The following is a 15,649-nucleotide window of genomic DNA, read 5'->3' on the forward strand; positions in this document are numbered from 1 at the left end:
CTTATTATAAATATATATTTACACTTTGTTCAATCTGCTATCTCATTTTTGCCCTTTTTTTTATCACATAATCTCTTATGTATTCATTATTTTATTTTTTATTTTTTTCTTATTAGTAATTTTTCCCCCGTGTATTTCTTTAAGAAATAAGGACAAAGCCTACGTGCAAAAATTAAGGTCAACAATTGTGGTTTCTATCCAATAATTTGTGACATTGTACACAAACAATATCCATGGCCTCTGCAGCTTCCATTTCCTCATCACAACCAGAAGCACCAAAGGTTCATGCATCTGATATTTCTAGCATCAAAGCCTTTGCAGAATCAAAGGGAGCCTCTCTGATCCCTTACACCTACCACTCCATCACAGAGCACCATGATGATGATGTAGCAGATGAGCTTGCTGCTTCCATCCCAGTCATCGACTTGTCTCTCCTCACTTCGCATGACCCTCAAATCCACGCCAAAGCCGTGCACCAACTCGGCAAGGCCTGTGCAGAGTGGAGTTTCTTCATGGTAATTCAAAATCTTTTCTTTTCCCTAATGAATTTCACTTTCAACTATCACTCACTTGCTTATCATCAGCTCACAAATCATGGAATTCCCGAGAGCCTGGTGGAGGAGTTGATGAAAAAGTCTCGCGAGTTTCATGATTTGCCGATGGAAGAAAAGAAGGAGTTTGGTAATAAAGGACCCTTTGAACCGATCAGGCATGGCACCAGCTTCTGTCCAGAAGCAGAGAATGTTCATTATTGGAGAGATTATCTCAAGGCCATCACGTTTCCTGAATTCAACTTCCCCTACAAGCCACCAGGTTACAGGTAAGTAGTAGTAACATCAATCAATCAATCAATCAATTAATGAACTCAACATTTTATGCACTGTTAATTTAATTTCTTGGCCTTGCAGGGAAGTTGCTTATGATTACAGCAAAAAAATCAGAGGTGTGACAAGGAAGTTGCTTGAAGGAATATCAGAGAGTTTGGGATTAGAATCCAATTCCATAATCGAGTCCACTGATTTTGACTCTGGCCATCAGCTGTTTGTTGTGAACCTGTATCCACCATGTCCACAACCGCACCTTGCTCTGGGGCTGCCTTCTCATTCTGACGTAGGTTTATTGACCTTGCTCACGCAGAATGGAATTGGAGGGCTTCAGGTTAAGCACAATGGCAAATGGGTCAATGTCAATCCCCTTCCCAACTGCCTAATTGTTTTGCTTTCAGATCAACTCGAGGTCACTCACTCATTCCCACTTTTGCTCTTTCATTTGTTGCATTACTAATTAACCTTGCTTTGATATCTAATGCTATTATGCAACCCATTGTAACATAGGTAGTGAGTAATGGGAAGTACGCTAGGGTGATGCACCGAGCAATACTCAACAATGCAGACACTAGGATCAGTGTTGTGCTGGCGAATGGACCTGCGCTAGATAAGGAAATTGGACCTTTGCCGGAGCTACTGCAGAATTATAAGCCATTGTTCAGAAGCATCAAATACCGAGATTACTTCCAAATTCAGCAGAAGTCACGATTACAAGATAAAAGTAGCTTGGATGAGATTCGCCTTAACTAATGCTCAACAATGATATGATACTCATATATATCTATCTGTGCTGTTGCTTAATTTGAACAACACGGGATGGAAAGTTGGAATATGAATATGGTTAATGTTAAGGGTATGTATTGAGTGATGATAAATTGATAATGTTCCTGGATTAGGCGTGTGTTCATTGATATGAGATATGATTACATTTCATTCTGGTGATTGATCGTGTTTCTGAATTCAAAATGGCAAAAGACGAGCGATTAATAATATTTCATACCAAACTTTTCGAACTAATGTGTGAAGGATTAATCTAAAATGAAGGTTTCACCCATCCACCATGAGTAGTTACCAGAATGATGAGACTGGTCACGTAGTTACAAGCGAGTCCCGTAGTCCACAAAAGGGTTCATAGGGCTTCCAGCGGTATGAATTAGGGATGTTACCAGAATGATGAGACCTGTCTCACTCCCTATCCCAAGACGCAAATTTTAGAATCTACAAATTTAAATGGACCTTAATTCAGAGGTAAAAAGGAGGCAATCTTGAGGAACACCCGTGATTTTATGAGGAATATATGGATTTGATGAATATGATGCCAAAGACTCTTTTCAGAGGCTGGATTCATTCTAAGTTCTGAATATGTAAATGAAATGATTTTTTCTCAATAACCAATGGTTACCATGTTCGAGTTGGCTTGCATTTTACCTCCGTTTTCTCTTTTGGCCGGTAGCGTATTTTTCTAAGAAGGAAGGATAACCAAAGGTTTTAATTAAAACTTGGAGCATTTTATGTCCCTCGATTATAATTATTATATCAGAGTAGATTTTTTTTAACAAAATACATTTTCTATAGTAAGGATTTTTCATCTCAAGGCTTCATTCTAAGAATAGCGGAACATATATATGAGCTGATTTATAAAAACTCTACAAGTAGATCAATAAAAGGTTATCATGATGATACATTTAATAGAAAAAAAGGTGGGACTTATGGTCCTATATATGAATGGTCGAAGCATTTATAGGACTGTGATGCTCTTTTATTATATAGCAGTTAATCAACTCTGTTTGGTTGGTGGTAGATGGCACATGTATTTTTAGCATGAAGTATGACGAGTTATATTTTAGTCGAGATTAATAATCAGTGTTAATTTAGTAGTCTTCTTATGTGATGTAGCTTTTTAACCTATGTCCTAAAGTAGCATACTAGAACCTACATTGAGTACGACGCACGTGGTTCTCATAAAAAAAAATGCTAAAGAAACCGTTTATAAAAATATCTTTGATTTAAATAAAATTATTTTGACTCTTGCTCGATTCTGAGGATAACAGAGGAGCCTGCCTACTGCCTAGTGCCTGCTGCCTATATTGTTGCTCCCTAGGTATCTTGTGGAACAATATAACTATATAAGATTAAAATTAACGAAAATTGTTCAGAGAACCTCTCAAGAAACTAAGTGCTGTAGAATTTCATTTAGCTGTTGCTGATGCATGTTAGCATTCAAATCCTAAGTACTAACATGTTATTTTGTTTGGCCAAATAATATGAAACTAACAATACTTCAAAGGCAAGGACTTTGAACGGAAAAGTTACCAATGGTAATTTTTTTTTAATTTAGTAAATGGGACAAATTTTAAATTATTACTTAAATAGAAATAAGTCGTATGATTTCTATAGCAAAATTGTAAAAAATATTTGACTTTGATTTCTTTTCTACTCAAGTTGTAAAAAAACAAATAATTTTTGTTTTTTTTTAATTTTGATGTGAAGTCCTAAATTGTTTATAACTTTAAAGTCTTTTTATTTTTTAAATATATATTTGAAGTCTTGAATCAATTTATGACTTAAAGTAATTGTAATTTTTAATTTTTAGTGTTTTTGTTTCAATGTTTTTGATACTTTTGTTACTAATATTAATGAATAATATTAACTTAAAATTTATCAAATAATATTAAATTCTTTTTTAAATATTTTTTAATTAATTTTATTATTAACAACATAATTTTTTAAATAATAAATGTAATTGTTAAAATAAAAACAACATAATATATTAATATAAAATTAACCATACAAATTAAACATAAATATAAAATTAAAAAGTAAAAATAATATTAATCATTAACTTACTTATATGAATTATTAGTACAATTATATCTTTAAATCTTACACAATAAATATTTCTTAAGTTCATTTAAAATAATTTTATCAAATAAACTTAATTATTAATAATGTAAGAAATTATTAATTTACTTAATTATAATGATACAAATTAATTAAAAAATATTTAATATTATTTTTTAATATTAATAAAAAATATATTAAAAACATTGAAACAAAAACGTTAGAAACTAAAAATTAAAACTAATTTAAAGTCTTTAAAAATTAATTTTCTTAAAAAAAATTATGACGATTTAAGTCGTAAACAAATTTATGACTTTATATTAAATTTATTTTTTAAAAAAAAGTCTTATAATTTTTATGACTTCGGCATCAAAAGTCATGACACACTCTAGTACTAATTTAAAATTTGGTCCTATTTGATAAATTTAAAAACATTATCCTTTTTGGTAACTTTCCGACTTTGCACACGTGTCAGCAACTACTGTACCATAATTGAACTCAACTTGGAAGATGCTAGCCAACATTCATAGCTACCTAGCTAGCTAAAAAGGGTAAAATCTCCACTCCAAATAAACCTTTCATTTTGACTAAACGTTGTACATCTGTTGTGCGTGAAACTGATTACACCATGCAGAAGGTGACACTGACACCACAACCCCAATGAAACCTTCATGAGTGATCAGTGCCACACATACTGCTATCCAACGGATCATATGCAAACCGCTCAATCAGATGCACCCAAAATTTAGGTGTAACATTAAAATTTTTCTTATATAGTTATATTAACAGAATTTTTTTTTTCTGTTCACTCACATGGTCAGGGGCACCGAGTCTATTCAATAATTTCTAATATTGTACTACCAATACCCGAGTTCTGACTCACCATATCCATGGCCTCTGCTGCTACCGTTTATGGCTTGGTTACTGTGTATTGGTAACTTTGAGATGCCATCAGTAAAGCTTGCTTAGCAAACTGTTTTCCTATGTGCCACTGACATTAAAGAGCATTTGCTTTCTATAACAGCTTGCTACACAAAAGGTTGAATTCTCCTCGTATCATTTTTTCTACTGACTTTTCACTATCTTCTAAAGTCTTAAAACCTTATTTCGTTCATCATTGTTTCCATCTATAGCCAAGTACTTAATAGTGGAAAGGAACAGAATCGTTAATTTCATTCATAAATTAAGAATCTAATGTTGATAATGTCGTAAAGTCATTTATTCATGCTCTCTTCCCAACAAATAATTAATGTTTCTAAAAGGAAAGTTTTGCATTCAGAAAGTCAAGTGTGGTCAAATTATCAATATGACTCATTTAATTCAGAAGGTAGTTCTATTTTGATGCATTAAGATTGTTCTATCTTTATCTGGCTCTGAGACACAGTGTTTGCTCTTTCCCTTCTGCACTTGCATAGAGCCTTCCAGCACTTCCTCTTCAAGAGACCACAATATTTTGTCTATATTATACCTAGTACCAACATGAAGCACCAATACAAATATCCATGGCCTCTGCTGCTACCATTTCATTATCAGAAGCAGAACCAGAAGCACCAAAGGTTCATGCATCCGACATTTCAAGCATCAAAGCCTTGGCAGAATCAAAGGGAGCTTCTCACATTCCTTCAACCAACCACTCTATCACAGACCTCCATGATGATGTAGCTGATGAGCTTGCAGCTTCCATCCCAGTCATTGACTTGTCTCTCCTCACTTCACATGACCCTCAAATTCACACCAAAGCTCTGTACCAACTTGGCAAGGCCTGTGCAGAATGGGGTTTCTTCATGGTAAGTAACTTTCTCTTTCAAAATATTTTTCTTCCCTACAGAAAGTACTAATGAGATTCACTTTGGAGGTATAAGGTGGGTTAGATGGTTAAGGGAGAAGGGGAGAGTGGAGAGGTCCCGGGTTCAATCTCTTCTGCTAACAAAAAATAACATTCTAACAAACACTAACAAAAAATAACATTCTAACAAACACTAACATTTGCCGATAAAAAAAAAAAGTACTAATGCGATTCACTTTCAACTGTCTCTCACTTGCTGCTCAGCTCACTAATCATGAGATTCCGGAGAAGCTGGTGGAGGATGTGAAGAAAAAGTCTCGTGAGTTTCATGATTTTCCGGTGGAAGAAAAGGAGTTTAGTGACAAAGGCCCTTTTACACCCATCAGGTATGGCACCAGCTTTTATCCTGAAGCAGAGAATGTTCATTATTGGAGAGATTATCTCAAGGTCATCACATTTCCTGAATTCAACTTCCCCCACAAACCACCAGGTTACAAGTAAGCAAGTTCAATCAATGAACTCAACATTTATTCACTGTTTCTTGGCCTTACACAGCTGCTTCTACTGCAGGGAGGTTGCCTATGACTATAGATAAAAAAATCAGAGGTGTGGCAAGGAAGTTGCTTGAAGGAATATCAGAGAGTTTGGGATTAGAATCCAATTCAATAATTGAGTCCAGTGGTTTTGACTCTGGCTTGCAGCTTTTCATTGCAAACCTGTACCCACCATGTTCGCAGCCACACCTTGCTCTTGGGATGCTTCCACACTCCTTCCTGACCCTGGTCACACAGAATGGAATTGGAAGGCTTCAGGTTAAGCACGATGGCAAATGGGTCAACGTCAATCCCCTTCCCAACTCCCTAATGGTCATACTTGGAGATCAACTTGAGGTCACTCACTCACCAACTTTGCTCTTCAAGAATGTGTCTTTTGCAAACTTAGATTTGGATATCTTAATTTTACAAAATTGATTTTGATTGAAATTAAGTTGAAGTGAGTAATCTGTGTTTTTTTTTTTATCTCAAAAAGCATGGTCATGGTACAACTTGAATGTAAAATTAGTAACTTAACGTAGGAGTTATATTTTTTATTTGGCGCAGGAGATGTTTGTTATGTATTCCTAGGAATAGCATAACTGGAAATAGCGTTCCTAAGCGTTTTAAAAAATTATATTTGGCTAGTAATGAATATCCAAGGTATTTTATTACCTCCTAACAAACAAAGGAATAGATATTTCCAACCTATTCCCGGGATAAGATAACTTGAAACAAACACTCCCTTAGTAGATCATGTTTTTACTTAAGAGTAAAAGCAAATTCAAAACAACCAGACTTCATTCTTTTCTTCCAAATCACTTTCACTCATCTAAAACTTGTTTTGGATTCTCCCTTCATTCTTCTATACATGCTACTAATTGTTGGATTGCAACTTGTATTTCCTTTGTATTATTAGGTTGTGAGTAATGGGAGGTATGAGAGCATGTTACACCTAGTGATCCTCAACAACAAGGAAATCATGATGAGTCTTGTGGTGGTTGAAAAATTCATTTTCTGACATGGTATCAGAGCCTATCCATGAATCCTTATGGTTGTCACGCTCTAAGCAGGTAGCCTTGATGAGCGTGAGGGAAGGTGTAGAAGGATTTTTATGATTGTCATGCTCTACGCAGGTAGCCTTGATGAGCGTGAGAGGTGTGGTGATGGGGCATGTTGAAGTTTCACATCGAATAAAAATAGTACCAAGATAAACTAATATAAGTGGGGAGTAATCCCCACCTTACAAACGGATTTTGTAGGGTTGAGCTACAACAAATTAGTAATTCTCATAGTTTTTTTTTTTTGTGAATAATAATATCCTAAGTAGGCCGTGAAGAGAACATTTGAGTTGAATTCCTTATTTTCTTTGCTTCCTCACGAAACTTACTGAGCTCAGTATTGACTTACAATTGTTAATTGCTCATTGACTTCAGAATTTATATTTGTCCAAGCAATAGGGCAACTTGCAACTTTTGGTTTATAATTTTGGAAAGTAATGTACTTGTACTTGTTCATTGGACTTTCCTTTATACATATCTCTGTCATTCAAAAACCGTAGCTATCTCATATAGAAGATAAAACTGCATGGTGAGGTGAAACCATAGAGTAGTGCGGGGCTTGCTTTCTTGTTCTCCAGGTACATTATTTTTCTTTTGTTTTTGAATGAAATGAAACCCACAAATGCCGCATGTTTTGGCCACAGTTTAGTACCACAATAATTATTTTGTGTCTTTCTCTCTAATTTCAAGTAAATTACACCGTTTTCTGAATGATTCTCAAGGAGTTAATTGTTCACATCATGAATAGCAACACTCGTGTGAAAAATGATGCATTTAGCATTTGTGCATGTTTTCAATTTTCACTTTTTCAGCATGTTTGGGATTCATAGTTGTTGCCAAATTTAGTCATGTATCGTCTTACTGAATTTCCTTAGCCTTTTATCAAGTTGACAGGTTAACAAGGAAGGAAGAGGAGGTGAAATGATATCTGAGACAGATTTTCAGTGTTTCAGGGCCTTCATGTCTCACTTACGCTGACTGGTAGGATTCATTATTTACCTTGGTGGATAGGTTGTCAACGTTAGTTTTGGGTCAAAATTAACCAAAATTAGAATGATTCTCTTCTTACAACCCAATTTGCTAAAAAAAAATTATTTGATTATTGAAAGATTAAAAGAAATAAGGCCACCTACCACTGATATCCTTTTGTCAACGGTCTGAGCAAGTTGTTGTGCTAGTACAAATAAAAATGTAAACGGCTCATTCCAATTATGTTGTTAATTATTTTACTATAATATGGCTAATATGTAGTTAAATAGATTCTCATGACATTACTTAAGGTTTAAAAAATGGCATGTAACCACGATGACTTCACGAAGATAGCTAACATGTATTGTTATCTAACATCTTACTGTTATAGAATTACCATAAGTAAACTTTAGCAAACATTGTGAACATGTACTGTTTATTTTTTCCTTACTATATCTTTGATATGAAAGTAAGAGAATACCGTGTAATTAATAGTGTTAACTGTAAAAAATTTGCTCCCTCATCACTCACCTCACTTGTGTTGCTATGTCTTCAGGAATTGCGCATCTTTCAGAACAGCTGTGATAGCAAGCCTAGTCCAGGGAGTGTACATCTTAGAACACGACCGCCAGAAGAACCGGCTCGGAACCAAATCCCTTTCTCCTCCCTGGTGGGAATTCTTCCATTTTCATCTTCACAATGTGCTTGTAGATGGTGCTGACTTCTCCATGTTTGGTGCCATCCTAGAACTGAGATTGCCACCCAATTACCCCAAAACTTTTGCTCTCAACACTCCAAAATATGTTATTGCATTCCGAGTCAGAGCAGAAACAAGGTCAAGGGACATCCTCTTAGACCTTAAATGCATAGTTAACAAAATACACAAGAGTTTCAGATTTGAACTCGCCATGCATTCATTTCAGAACACGGTGGATGTAGCTGGAGCTGACAATGTGTGGCTAGCAGGACACTCTTTGGGGTCAGCAATAGCATTGCTTACAGGAAAAAAACATGGCTAAAAAGGGTTATAATCTTCCAACATACCTCTTCAATTCTCCTTTTACATCAGCTCCATTAGAAAGGATTAATCATCAGAAAATCACGCAAGGAATCCACATTGCTAGTAGTGTTATGAAAGTTGGTATTTCTGCTGCTCTTAAGGGTCATCATCATCATCATGATCACACTAGTCATGATGAGCATGATGATCCGTTTGCTGAGTTGTCTACATGGGTGCCTCACCTGTTTGTGAACCCTGGTGATCATATATGTTCAGGGTACATTAACTATTTTGCAGAGGGAGAAGTGGAGAAAATTGGAGCTCGGAAAATTGAAAAGATTGCCACTAAGTGTACTTTGGAGAGTTTACTATCAGATGCTTTGGACAGAAATTCAGAACCGTTGCATCTGCTTCCCTCATTAGAGCTAAATATAAATATGGGTCACACGTCAGGTTTCAGAGCAGCACATGGAATTGAACAATGGTGGGATCCTCATTTACGATTTAAGTCCTTGATGTACCTTTACAAATAGTATTTAGAAACGTTATAAATCTGACATTGGGAAGTAGTCCCTTTAGGTTTAGGACCTTTTTGTGGACCATCACAAATCCTCACAATCCACTCCTAGTAGTAAAGTCAGGACTTGTAAATTGTGAGTACTGGTGTGTGTTATGGATATAAGTCTTCAATGAACTACACTTTAATTTAATGAAAAATAAATAAATTTAAACATGTCCCTTATATATATATATATGAAAGTCTTTTTATTGATAGAAATCGAAAACAAATATCAAAGAATTTATAACAACTGAACTAGAGCGCTTGGTAGAAGGGATATAAGTTAGTCCAAGATTCATATGAAGGAGGTATCCCTCCTCCTTCTCTCTATATATATTTCAGTAACAAAAATGCTTAAAGTGAGTATAAGTTAGGAAGACTCCAATGTAATTGTAAAATGCTAAGAAAATTGAAACATAATAAGCATATATCTCTATTAAAGAAATGAACCCAACCAAAATAAATACAGCACTAGAGAGCACATGCCAATAACATTCAGACCCACCACCCAATAAGATTCAGACCAACCACGTCTTCTGCTTCATGCAAAATTCAGACCCACCACCCAAAGAAGAAATGAACCTCACATGCTAAGCAATTTGCATCTGCCACACCTTTAAATTAATTGAATGTATCCACCGAGACTCATTTGTCTGCTACCGAGAAATATTTGTAGTGCAGTACTACCATGCCTTGTTACTTTATTCAAATGTGGATTTCACTTTCAATAAGCTCCCATACCACTACTCCTACAAGGGCTGCTATATGAATAGGCAATTCAGATTGACTACTGACAAGAACCTTTATATCTGATTCATGTGCATGTTACACTTAGAAATGGTGCATATGAATCTTCATTCGGATTTTGCTAATATTTTTTTTTTTTGTCAAGCACTATAATCCACTCATGCTTGACAAAAGTGTATCTTCAGAGTTACGCACGCCGCTAACAGGCCGGGTTTTGTTGTCATCCAAGATGACACAATACGTGGAGCATAACGCACTATGCATCGGAACAGAGGAGATCAAAAACCAAAAGCTGGCAGCACCATAAAAAAGCTTAGATCGTGTTTGTGTATCTGTTTCAAACAGACTTGGTAGAAAAGAACGTTTGCAAAAGCATTGCTACCCTTCCTTTTGCGTTCCGTTTGCGTTGGACCATTAGATTTGTCTTAAAATTCATGCAACGACAAGTTGAACGAAAAATCAAACATGCACAAAAACTGTAAAGTAGAGAGACGACATTCTAAAACATATCCTTGTAATTTGTGCTCACGAACTAGTAATTACAATAACCTACTATACTTAGTATTGTTTAGCATGCCCACTCCACCCAATAATCATACCAAAAAAGTAGTATCACTATGATCTCCTACCTTCTTGAACGTTGATCTTGAAAATCACTTCCTCTCACCTACTTGTAAATTTTCTAAAGAGCAAACATCTCTTCAACACTTCGAGCTTTTACTCCTTGCTAATCTTAAATTGTTGTCAGCCTCCCCATAACAATATATCAAAATTTTATACCAGAATGCTACTTATTTTTTTACCTCATTTTCCATTACCATTTTTTCTAAAAAAATGCTAGATTAAAAGCAATTAAACTAATGTATTTTGTGTTTATCCTCATCTCCACCCCAAAAAAAAGTGTTTAAAAAGAGTATTTAGTAAAAGAATAATACCTTACAGGACCTTGAAGAAAAAGAAAAAAAAAAAAACAGAAGAAGATTAGGAGTGATAAGAAGACAGGCTTTAATAGCACAACTCAATCACCCAAAGCGATACTATTACTATTTCGATTTCGATAGGGTAAATTTTTCAGCAACTACATTTCACGGTTCACACCATTGTTATCTCACAAAATATCCATATTCCAGCACCTCGATCTCCCTCAAAATCCCTATACTGCGATCCAACGCATTCCTAAGAACCCCAATTAGGGCAAATTAAAAAGAATTCAGCCACATTTTCGATAATAAAAATCCATCCAACTTGTTCATAGAAGATTCAGCGTCCTATATCAACTGTTCCTCCTCCCAATAAAAAGGCAGGTCAATTAATTATGCATCAATTTTGAAAGAGTTGAATGCCTCCATCTCCTTCTGTCTACCACATTCTTTTCAAAATTAGTTGTAATAGAATTAATGTCACCCAAGGTACACCACCTCTCCCCTCTCCATAACTTTCTTTTCCCTCTCAAATGGATCATATATATATATGTTTACCGCATTAGCTTGAATACTCTCCTTTCCTCATTTTCCCACCGCTTCCAAGAAATAAGAGTTCACAAAACAATCAATTAACTCAAAAACTGTTTTTGCTCCACATTATTGGTAGACTATGTGTTCTCTACCTTCAGTCACCCGTTGTATATTTAATCTCAAAAAATATAATTATTTTTATTAATCTATGTTTAAATTTTATTTTGTTTTAGTCTTTAAAAATTATTAAATACACGAGTAAAAAGGAGCTGTTTTTTAAATAATTTGAGAATTGGAAAAAATGTAAATTAAATAAGAATAAAAATATTTGCATAAATCCTGGAGTATATACGTAATCAATCAATGAATTAAGGTTAGTTAATACAAACTGCTGGGCGCCTTTATTGCTCTACAATTATTGTCTTAAATTGCTCCAAAGAAACAGAACTCACTAATGTCGGGATATATATTAGCAATCACATTATGTGATTAATTATTGGATTAAGCTGGGGCTTTTCAGGCAAGTGTGATAAACTGATAAACTGGAGGCAAGAAATTAACATATATCAATCTCGTGACTCCATAACCACTTTCTCTGGTCCCTCTCTCGTACACTGAAAAGAGTTCTTGTCTGCGACTTTATAATATGGACATGCACCAATGACAACCACTAACATCATGTTGACATTAGAGCAGTACATGATGGATCAGTTCACTTGTCTTTTGAACGAAAAACTGGTGCATATGCCCAGTTAGCCTGTTATAAAGTATGTCACGTTTACATTAAGTCATTATTCTATTAAAAAATTTCGGTCATGCATTATCTGGTGCATCATTAACCGCCACTTATGTAATGATCAACAATGTAGCAGTGAATTGTGTCTCAAGTAATTCAGGGGTCAAATCTTAACCTTAACTAAATAATAAATTATATTACAAGAAAAATATTTATATTTATTTTATGTGTGTTTACAGTCAACTACAAATATTCATCCGTATTGCTTGTGACAAAGATTATTTAGTATTAATAGCATGTTCAGTGCTTGTTTAGTCGGTCATATTCCTTTATATCCTCGCTACAGTTCTGTCTCTTTCTTTCTTCCATTAGTCATGGATTTGACAAGATGCAAAATTAGTCTGTTACGTTAAACGCAACGCATTAATTCCACAAGCAGTCGAGCAAAAAAAATATTATTTGCTCTGGTATTATTATAGTCTCGATTCTCTCAAATAATTTATACATAACACATGATTTAATTTTTTAAAATTAAAAAATTTAGTTGCCTGTTACGTTAAGATTAGTCAAAAACATATAGATATTTAGTAATTTTGAGCTATGTAATAATTTCCCCATGCAAGCAACACATAGAATATACAACTTAAGAGCGCTGTCATGATCAATTAACCGTGATTTGTAAAACGTAACTAGTTTGTGCGTGTTTGGTCTTTTGCTGAATTTTTGTCAATCATGTTAAAATACAAACTAATGTGATTTTGAATATATTTTGACTTGTTTGATTTAATATGAAAAAATTAATTCTAAATTTAAAATTGATTCTGGGTTGAAATAATTTATTCATTTTTACGTTGTATCAAAAAATATACACTAAATTGTCACTACTTTCCTTTTAAAATTAAGCTTTCAAACATAAACTATATCAATTTATAATTAATTTTAACTAAGCAAGGTGTATTTAATTAGAATTTTAAAAAATTTTAAAAGATTTCTTTTAGTTAAAAAGTCTTGAAGTATTCAATCAAAATTTTTAAATAATAAAAATAAGTTTTGTAGTATTTAATCAACACTATTAGGATTTTTAAAAAAAATCAATAAAATTCGTTGATCTTCAATTATTCACAACTTAAAAAAATCATTTTTTATTCAAAGTATACAAATTTTGATGAATTATTTCTTAAGATGAATTTTATAATTTTTTTAGTAAAAAATACATATTAAACAATCTCACACAAACTCTTAAAATTTCATAAGATATTCATAATTTTTTTGTCACTTGATATATTTTTCTTTTCTTATCACACATAATTCCTTGTCTCTTTATTAAAAGCATAAGACATTCATAATTTTTTTGTCACTCTTTCGACCAATGGTTAACATATCCTAAAACATATGATATGAGAAATCCTTTCAATTCTTTGAATTTGAGACATTTTGATTACGCACTTATACATATAAATAAATGTAAATATATATGAATATGAGAAATATATAATTTTAATGAACATGAGAAGTTGACTCATGTATAATTGGATAAATATATAAATAAGGTTTGAAATAATTGTTGGACATATTTTTTGTTTTGTATAATCATTATTGTGAAAATGACTGTAAGTATTTGTGTGACTGGTAGACATTGCGATATATATTTTTTATATAATTAATATGATTGATGATTGCAGGAAAATGAACATATTATGTAAATATGTTGGGAGAAATTGATTTGTTATTTAATAGGTTTAGGATTCTTTGTATAAGATGGATTTTATTTAAAATATTAAATGAACAAAATTCATGAATCTTTATCAATAATTTTTTTTTAAATCACAAAATTATTTAAAATCTTAAAAATTCACAATATTATTTCAAATCCTATGAATTCATATTTTGTAAATCCATTAAAATTTAAATTATAAAATCATAATCATAAAAATCTTTTAAAAAAAATTAAAAGTCATTATATTCTTACGAAATTTATTAAAATTTACAAGAATTTTTTATATCAAAATAATCTTTTAAAATCATACTTTAATATAAAATTAATTAATTTTATGATCGTTCTTCTAAACATCCACTTAGTAGTGAACCGGATTAGTGTGACGTTGTTTTGATGTTTCCATGACTTTTGACATGTATGCGCTGAATTTTCCTGTATAATGTTTTTAAATCGCTTTCGAGTCTTTGATTTCTCTTTTTCATCACTTTTATTATTAAATTTTATTTTCGGTATGATAATGGTTCCTAAAAAGAAAAATAGGATAACGGTTAGGATAGGATTAGGCATAAACCAAAAGTTTAATGATATATATACATATTATTCATGCCACCTAACACGTTCCACTAATTAAGAGCTTTCCGAGCACCAAAGTCCTCTTTGAAAATTATTATATCCGTGTCGCTGTCAATTCTACTTTTCTCGTTTCATTATAGTAACATGGGATTTTAAGTGAGTGTGATATTGTTTCTGCCGAAAGGAAGCAAATGATAAGACGTCCAACAATACTATAATATATATAATTCTAACTTGAAAATGTTATCAGGTGTAAATTAAATTTTGCGAAGGTTTATAAGTAGCTGCAACTGCAAACAGTTAGTATTTTTAGCAGACACATATATACTGATACACAAAACAGCGAAAGACACAGAATTCCTAATTCAACAATGTCTATGAATATATTTCAAAAGAATATTCAATTAAGATTACAATTGTTTTGTTAAACTTAAAAAAAGCTTGTACCTTGAGTATGCAGGTACACTAAATATTCAGAAAGAGAAGTTCCCTGCTATAGTAATCTTATTTAACTAAAACAAATTTGTTTATTATGAAAGATACCAGTAAAAAAAAAAACCCGAGAGGGACTATGACCCATATCTAGACTCTATGGGTGTGACCATATTGTGAGTAACGAAGGTGCAGATCTAGAAATCATTATAATTATGCGACAAATCATGTGATTTGGGGTTTAGGAGTAGGGCTATGCATGTCTCCCACCACCTTGGAACTGCGCACATGATTACACACTCTTTTGTTTAATTGATAATTTCGTGGCTAATCAGCAGCCTTATTCTTGAATCTGCCCTTTTGATTCACAATCTCTTTGTCAAATGGTGTTTTTTTGGTGAACATCCCTTTGTC

The 15,649-nt window shown here is 33.2% G+C and overlaps 1 protein-coding gene and 2 pseudogenes across 3 annotated transcripts; all 3 read left to right on the top strand.

Annotated features, from left to right (window-relative positions):
• Positions 1–152: 152 nt before the first annotated feature.
• On the top strand, positions 153–7,023 carry LOC114415546 (protein DMR6-LIKE OXYGENASE 1-like). 3 transcript variants are annotated; one of them, XR_003667367.1, is made up of 5 exons: positions 156–515; positions 585–820; positions 909–1,236; positions 1,335–1,653; positions 1,680–1,786. XR_003667367.1 is itself a non-coding variant. In XM_028380302.1 (4 exons), exons 1-4 carry the CDS (start codon positions 234–236, stop codon positions 7,006–7,008), a joined length of 948 nt encoding a protein of 315 aa, XP_028236103.1. In that variant the 5' UTR covers positions 153–233; the 3' UTR covers positions 7,009–7,023. The 3 variants fall into 3 exon arrangements, 2 of the variants coding, with proteins under 2 accessions (XP_028236103.1, XP_028236102.1); XM_028380302.1 differs by lacking the exons at positions 1,335–1,653; positions 1,680–1,786 and adding an exon at positions 6,907–7,023 and having other exon boundaries at positions 153–515; XM_028380301.1 differs by having other exon boundaries at positions 1,335–1,786.
• Positions 4,288–8,704, top strand: LOC114415547 (annotated as a pseudogene).
• LOC114414323 lies at positions 8,509–9,761 on the top strand (annotated as a pseudogene).
• Positions 9,762–15,649: the final 5,888 nt, after the last annotated feature.

The sequence above is a fragment of the Glycine soja genome, chromosome 6 (assembly GCF_004193775.1).
Source record: "Glycine soja cultivar W05 chromosome 6, ASM419377v2, whole genome shotgun sequence".
NCBI classification, from domain to species: domain Eukaryota; kingdom Viridiplantae; phylum Streptophyta; class Magnoliopsida; order Fabales; family Fabaceae; genus Glycine; species Glycine soja.